The 7,099-nt window shown below is 43.3% G+C and overlaps 1 protein-coding gene and 1 non-coding gene across 4 annotated transcripts; one reads left to right on the forward strand and one right to left on the reverse strand.

The window, feature by feature from the left end:
* Nucleotides 1–6,614, reverse strand: LOC144709322 (syntaxin-22-like). Of its 3 annotated transcripts, none has more exons than XM_078582850.1 (7): nucleotides 6,167–6,614; nucleotides 5,597–5,684; nucleotides 1,169–1,308; nucleotides 999–1,073; nucleotides 758–921; nucleotides 398–498; nucleotides 1–299 (listed from the first exon to the last, which is right to left on the reverse strand). In XM_078582850.1, the coding sequence occupies exons 1-7, from the start codon at nucleotides 6,358–6,360 to the stop codon at nucleotides 234–236; spliced, it is 828 nt and encodes a 275-aa protein (XP_078438976.1). In that variant the 5' UTR covers nucleotides 6,361–6,614; the 3' UTR covers nucleotides 1–233. The 3 variants fall into 3 exon arrangements, with proteins under 3 accessions (XP_078438976.1, XP_078438975.1, XP_078438974.1); XM_078582849.1 differs by having other exon boundaries at nucleotides 758–915; nucleotides 5,591–5,684; nucleotides 6,167–6,613; XM_078582848.1 differs by having other exon boundaries at nucleotides 5,591–5,684; nucleotides 6,167–6,613.
* TRNAF-GAA (transfer RNA phenylalanine (anticodon GAA)) lies at nucleotides 3,275–3,348 on the forward strand. The gene has a single exon. It is a non-coding gene; the product is annotated as a tRNA-Phe (tRNA).
* Nucleotides 6,615–7,099: the final 485 nt, after the last annotated feature.

Raw genomic sequence — 7,099 nt, forward strand, 5'->3', positions numbered from 1 at the left:
TGAATTAAAGAATTTATGTATTGGAGGGTTGATTAAGCACATGGAAAGGGCGACGAGAAGGATGATCTCTAGACAAACAAACCATCTTGCCTGAATAATTATCTGTACACAACAAAAACAGACTGCCACTTGACTTTCTTCATCTGAATTCCCCCTCACCACGCTCCATAATCATCATCATCATCATCATCATCATCATTGTCATAGTCTTCTTCTTCCTTGAGTGCGGAGTTTCAAGCGGCAATCACTATGATCACAATGAGCAGGATCACTCCAAAGATTACCAGCAGCATGCACGTCTGTTTCCATCAACATCAACAACATCCAAATTATGATCATGAGCAGGAAGAGAGAGAAAGTTAGAGAGAGAGTGTGTAATAGAAAGAGAAAGAATCACCAGAGAGGAATTAGAACGCTGGGTCTTGGAGGCTCTAGCAAGCTGGGTCTTGGCTTGGGCGGTGGCGGCGCTGCTGTTCTCTATATTGGACTCGATATCATCTGGAGAAAAACCAACAGTCCTGGTTTAGAGAGAGAAAAACCTAAAACCTAGAAAGAGAAACCCTTGAACCCGTGAGAGACAGGAAAAACCCGACTTAGAGAGAGAGAGAGTCCCAAGTCCTGGAGCTTGAGAAAACCTTAAACAAAGAGAGAGAGAGAGAAAACCTAAAACCTAGAGAGAAAACCCCTGAAAGCCTAGAGAGAGAAAATCTAGAACCTAGTCAGAAGGAGAGGATTAGAGTGAGAGAGAGGAGCTGACCGATCAGAGTTCCTTGGTCGTTGACCAAAACAGCAAGGTCCTTGAAGATCTCATTGACCTCACTGATCTGCTGCTGGATCTCTTGAATCCCTTGTTCCCTCTCTTCGATTATAGCCTCGTTGAAGACGATCTCATTATCCAGGTGGAGCAGCTCTTGCCTAGAACTTGATTTAATTTCTTCAGAGATTTTTACAGCTGAAAATGACAAAAATTGAATTTTAAAAAAGAATAAACCTCTCACCTTCTGGATTCCACGAGGAGAGCGCGTTGTTCAGCTGTTTTATCTGGACCCACATCGATCTCGCTGGCCGTGTAGCTACATAAACAGAAATAATTAGTAATGTCAAAATGTAATGTATTTTTCACCCAGAAGTCGAAACCAGATTTAAATCAGAAAACAACTGTTTATACCTGGATGGAAGAACAGCCTGAGGAACAAACGGCGTATACGCTGTTTCTCTCTCTGCGGCAAGTCTCTGAGCCTTTTGGAACTCTTTCAAGATAGCCTGGAAATCTTTGGCAAGCTTTGCATCGGCAATCTTCTTGCTTGCCTGAAATCAAAGAGAAAATATTTTATGCTAGTGTTTCGAATATACAAGGTCAAACCTTCCCGTCGATGTGAACTCTTGGGGAAGATCAGCCTGTTATCCCTAGTTCCTACAATAGAGCTAAGGACAAAATTATATTCACGTTCAAGAAGTCGTATGTTTACATAATTAAGCTTTTCATTCTTACCGGTTTCGCTGTTCAAGTTACGAAGTAACTGCAAGAACTTGCGGAGCGGGGGACTTTATACACTAAAAGATTCATTCATTCTGAACTGGTCATTGCTGCTTTTCAACTTTGTTTGATTTTAAACCAGTTCACTCGACTTAGCAGCCACCTTACTAACAGTTAGTTGTTTATAATGGACAACAAATTCAGCTGCGTTCCTTCGGGCTCCGTTTACTGCGGGACGGCGTTCTGTAAAGTTTAATCTTCCTCTGAATCTTCATTGACTTCGTAAAATGAAGATGAATTGACTTCGTAACATTAAGATGAATCTTGACTCCGCTCCCGCTCACTCGCGCCTTCATTTACTGCGTAACCCGCTCGTTCGCCCCTTCTGCTCGTCGCGCCTTCATTGACTTCGTAACATGAAGATGAATTGACTTCGTAACATGAAGATGAATTTCTTGCTCCCGCTCATAAATTCGCGCCTTCGTTATCCGCTGGATAACGTTGATTAGCGCTACGCGCCTTCGCTCCGTCGCTTCTGCTCCCTCGCGCCTTATCTTCAAGATAAGTTTCTTTCATTTATCCGCTGTCCGCTCCCGCTCGTCTTCATCTTCACGCTCGTCTTCATCTTAATCTGAACGCTCGTCTTCATCCTCCGCTTCCGCGCCTTTACTTCGTTCTTCAAGAATTGGATAACCTCAGAACCTGTGCGAAAACTCAATTATTTTCGCTCATTCAGCTTAAGCTGATTGCTTATGTAGCTTAATCATGACTCTGGAACCAACTAGCAGTTGATTTGATGGAAGCGGCTAAATCGGAACAGTGGCATGGCAACAGGGAGGCTTCACCCGATCCAGTGGATCACTATAGAAGATTCTAGAAGCAAGCTACCTTCTGGCTGTGCAATCTTATCCCAATTCCTTCGCGCTAGCTTAGTAAGCTAGCTTGGTAAGCTAAGCAAGCCTGGTTCTCCGGGCATTATGGTAGGACGTGGATCGATCATGAGAATGGACTTCTCCGTAATGTAATGGTTTAGTCTGGGTCTCGACCAACCAGACGAAGGAGATATTCATTCCATGAAGGTTCCGGCGCGACTCTAGGAGCGAAGTCACGGCTTTCTTTCAGAACGTGTGTTCTCTCTCCTGGTCGGGTCGGAGGCGAAGACTGGCAAAGTGAATCATTCAGCGTTAGTTCATAGAAAGGAAGGCGTCACCCAGTGGCGTTGATGGACTTGGATGCTGGGGAGATCCATAGATTTGGATAGAGTCTCGCTCATAGAAGAAGAATACGCGCGCTAGCTTCAATACAGGTTACGAAGTAACTGCAAGAACTCCGGCTTTTCCGCGCGCACGGAGGCTTTTCAGCGCACGCGGAGGCTTCCGTAGTGAATCGGATCAGTTCGGGTCCCTGTCCCTACCAATTCCGATCAACAACTTGGAGGTATGGCTGAGTGGCTTAAGGCATTGGTTTGCTAAATCGACATACAAGAAGATTGTATCATGGGTTCGAATCCCATTTCCTCCGGCACGGAAAACGGGCGGGCGAAATGAAATGACGTGAGATAAAACTTGGAACCCGGAGGATTACTTGACTTAGTGATTGAGCGGAGAGCCACTTTTTTATTGCAGAACGTCTATTTTTTTTTCCAATTACGAAGTGACTTTACTCGCTACGCGCCTTTGTTGATTAGCTTCTGAGAAATCAGAACCTTTGGAACCTGGCCGGCTCTCGGTTCTTGAGCAAGCTCCTCGCGGGTAGGGCGCTATTTTATGTATGAAGAAAATATACTTTAGGAAAGTGGTTCAGGTAGCTCAGCTGGTTAGAGCAAAGGACTGAAAATCCTTGTGTCAGTGGTTCGAATCCACTTCTAAGCAGGAAACGTAGCCGAGAGCGAGCCTAGTTTTTAAATGAAAGTGAATGGAGGGGCGACGGAGAGGAGAGGAGCGGGTCATGAAGAATTTACATATAATAAATTATATTCACGTTCTTACCCGACTCGGAATTCCCTTGGATAGATAGAGAGGGAGGGCAGAGTTTTTGGTTTTTTCATGTTGTCAAACAGTTGAACAATGAAAATAGATGGCGAATGCCTGATCGAATTGATCAGGTCATGTAGGAACAAGGTTCAAATCTCTCGGTCTGTTAGGATGCCTCAGCTGCATACATCACTGCACTTCCACTTGACACCTATCGTAATGATAAACGGCTTGTCTTGCCGTGACCTTATCTTGGATTCTCAATACTTCTGTCACTCCATCCCCGCAGGGGCAGAGAACCCGTCGCTGCCTCGGCTATATTACCGGGGGCTCTGGGGAAGTCGGAATAGGAGAGCACTCATCTTGGGGTGGGCTTACTACTTAGATGCTTTCAGCAGTTTTCATACATAGAAAAGAAGCTCGGTTTTCATCTTCATTTACTTCGTAACCCGCTCGTTCGCCCCTTCTGCTCCTAAACGCCCGCTCGCTCGTCTTCATCTTCATCTTCACGCTCCTCGCGCCTTCTTCTGATTCATTCTTTTTTTATCCTAGGCATCACCTTTTGCTCCTAAAGTCGCCCGGATAACCTCAGAACCTTGCTACTATAATGAGCTGCAATCAAAACACTTTTGTATTCTTTCAACAAACTCCATTAACTTCGCAGCGCCCCTGCTTCCCTTTCAGCTCTATTGAGTGTAATTAGTATATACCTTCAAATATTGGAGTTTCTTTATGTTATGTTTTTGTTTTTTTATTTCGCGATTGTAAAGTGTCGGTAGCGAAGACTGGAGCGTGCGAATGAGCGGAAGCGACGGAGCGAAGGGGCGAAGCGAATAAACGTTCTAAAGAAAGTTGAAGTCAAGAAAAATGTAGAAGTCAAAGAAAAAAAGTCAATGAGAAGTGGTGATCTCGTCTCGTCTTGCTTGCTGGGAGAGAGGAAGCTTCTGGACCACCTTTTTCTCAGCCAGATAGCGAGCGATCACTCAGCAATGATACCGCCGGCCGGGAAGAAGTATCTATCCCTTACGGGAATCGAACCCGTGTCTTCGACATGAAAAACGATGTCCTAACCACTGGACGAAAGGGACAAAAAAACATTCTTGCTCCCGCTCACTCGCGCCTCAGCTCCGAGACGCGAATAGAAGTGGTTTGCTTTGTTTCTATACGAAATTCGACGATTTCTTTTGTTTTTGTTTGATGCTCACTCGCCCCTTCTCCTCCTTTTTTTAGCGTACCGTGAAATAAATAAGAAAGAACGGGTTTATGGATTAAATCATCGTTGGTTTCGGTTGCGGAAACCGAAATCGGGAACCGTTGGTAATCGACAGTAGCGACGAGCCGTGCAAGGACGCAGGGATATAGCAAGTAAGCCCAGCCGCCCTTATCTTCTCTTTGTTCGGTCGGTGGGACTTCGACTGTACTGTCACTGTAGGGATGGTAGGCTTAGTAGGGCTCGAACCTACAATATCACCGTTATGAGCGGTACATATATTCACCAATTCAATAGAAATTGGTGAATCTATCCACTACATTTATTTATGCATCAATCATCACTCGTATGAGGTTTTCACTTTATTGCATGGTAATCCAACAAAACTAAAAAATGATTCACGGGCTTGTGCAACAACTATTGCCCAGGATAATCAATAACAGCAAGTAATTATTAATGTAATAAAACCAAAGAAAAATATTTCCCACGTGTTGGGTAGAGACAATCATAATTTTATTTTCCCTCAATAATTCCGTAATACTGGACAAATACGACTTTTCACGCACGTTGCTAAAAGGAACTAACATAATCCCTAGCCCTAAATTCCAACGATACAAATAGGTATAGTAAACGTAGAAACTTCTGTTCAAACAAGTGATTAACTCGGCTGGTTCGTTAAGTGCAATATATCTCAGAATTGGAATGACTGGCAATGAGTGATACAACTCCAAAATTACAGAAAACATGAAAAATAATTGGAAAAACAGCAACTAACATGATTCATATTTAGTGTTCTAATCTTTCACAGAAAATGGTACAATTATGCCAGCAATTACTTTCAAAAACATTATGTTCCAGATTTTTTGGGTCATCGTGTAGTAGTAGTATATGTTATGATCATGAAGAGCACAGACTTAAAGTATCACTTACGCTTACTTCCGCATTGTGGTCAGTTTCACTCGTTTGTTTGAGTTTGGCTGATGTATCCTTTACCAACTGTCCAATATGTAGTCTAGTCTTGTGCCTGCGATAAAATGCCAACTAAATCAGGTACCTAGCTCGGACAAAAACTAAATAGAAACACTTCAAATCGTTATAAGTTTCCGAAATAAAGATAAAGAAATATCAAAACTGTGATAATATAGAAAATTTGTTGCCCCACATGACTAGTAAAGTATGGTAAGGAAAGACTCTATAAAAAAGATGATTCCAATAAACTATTTCAACACAAGGCGAAAAATTATGACAGTAAAGAAATGTATGGACGAATTCTATCTCAGGATTAAAGTGTATAATTTCTACAAACGTCGAAGGAAGACTATGAAAAAATGAAGAGTATGAAATGATCGGCCAACCACTACAACAGTGGGTACGCATTAATCAAAGGAAAAAGAATGAGCAATTAGACAGGAGTTCATCAAGATGAATCACGAGGCTCAAGAATCGCAAAGAATATTTCAAGATTGTTTCAAATTCAACAATAAAGATTAAGATAAGGTCACCCACAATTTCTCTCGGAGCTGCGGCGTGTCTTTGGGAGTACCGAGCGTATTAACAAGCCGCTGGAACGTGGAAACCGCGGTGTTGATCTGGAAGACGCCGGCGGCAACAGCTCTGCCAGGATCTTGCTTGCCGTTCATCAACCCCTGCCGACCTCCCAGCGCAAGCGGCCGCCCCGATTCTAGATCTGCGAAGCTCATCTTCGCGGATCAAACCACAAACCTCGACGGATCGCGAACAATCCCCAATCGATATCGCCCCCTTCAGAAACAGAAGATTGACAGCACCTTGGCAAGCAATTCCACTTTCTCCGCGTGAAATCCGGCCCAATTCCAACCTTGCAACTTCTGGATCGCAAGAATTCCTCACGAATCGTCCAAATTTAGGGCTTTCCGCTGAGTTTTCTAGAGAGAGAGAGAGGTTTGAACTATATCGCTTTGTTGTCCTCTAGAGAGAGGTTGAACTTATATCTCTCTCCTCTTCTAGAGAGAGAGAGAGAGAGAGCGGTCGGATCGGATCGGGTTGTGCTCGTTCGAACGGTCGTTCGATCCAAAATTTGGAACGTTCGGATGACGATGGCGAATTCAACGGCGGAGACGGAAAGACGAAATGTATTAAAAGAAAAGTTGCTATTTTGGACGGCTCTTGTCCGTGTGCCTCTCGTTCACATGAATAATATTAATTTAAGAGCATGGTGGGTTCCTGACAGCGTAGCCAGCTCTCTCTCTCTCTCTCTCTCTCTCTCTCTCTCTCTCTCTCTCTCTCTCTCTCTCTCTCTCTCTCTCTCTCTCTCTCTCTCTCTCTCTCTCTCTCCATATATATATATATATATGTATGTATATATATGTATATATATATGTATGTATGTAGACATGTATATATGCGTATCTGTATATATATATATATATGTATATATATATCTCAATGTCTTTCTCTCTC

The sequence above is a fragment of the Wolffia australiana genome, chromosome 11, assembly GCF_029677425.1.
Source record: "Wolffia australiana isolate 7733 chromosome 11, ASM2967742v1".
Lineage (NCBI taxonomy): Eukaryota > Viridiplantae > Streptophyta > Magnoliopsida > Alismatales > Araceae > Wolffia > Wolffia australiana.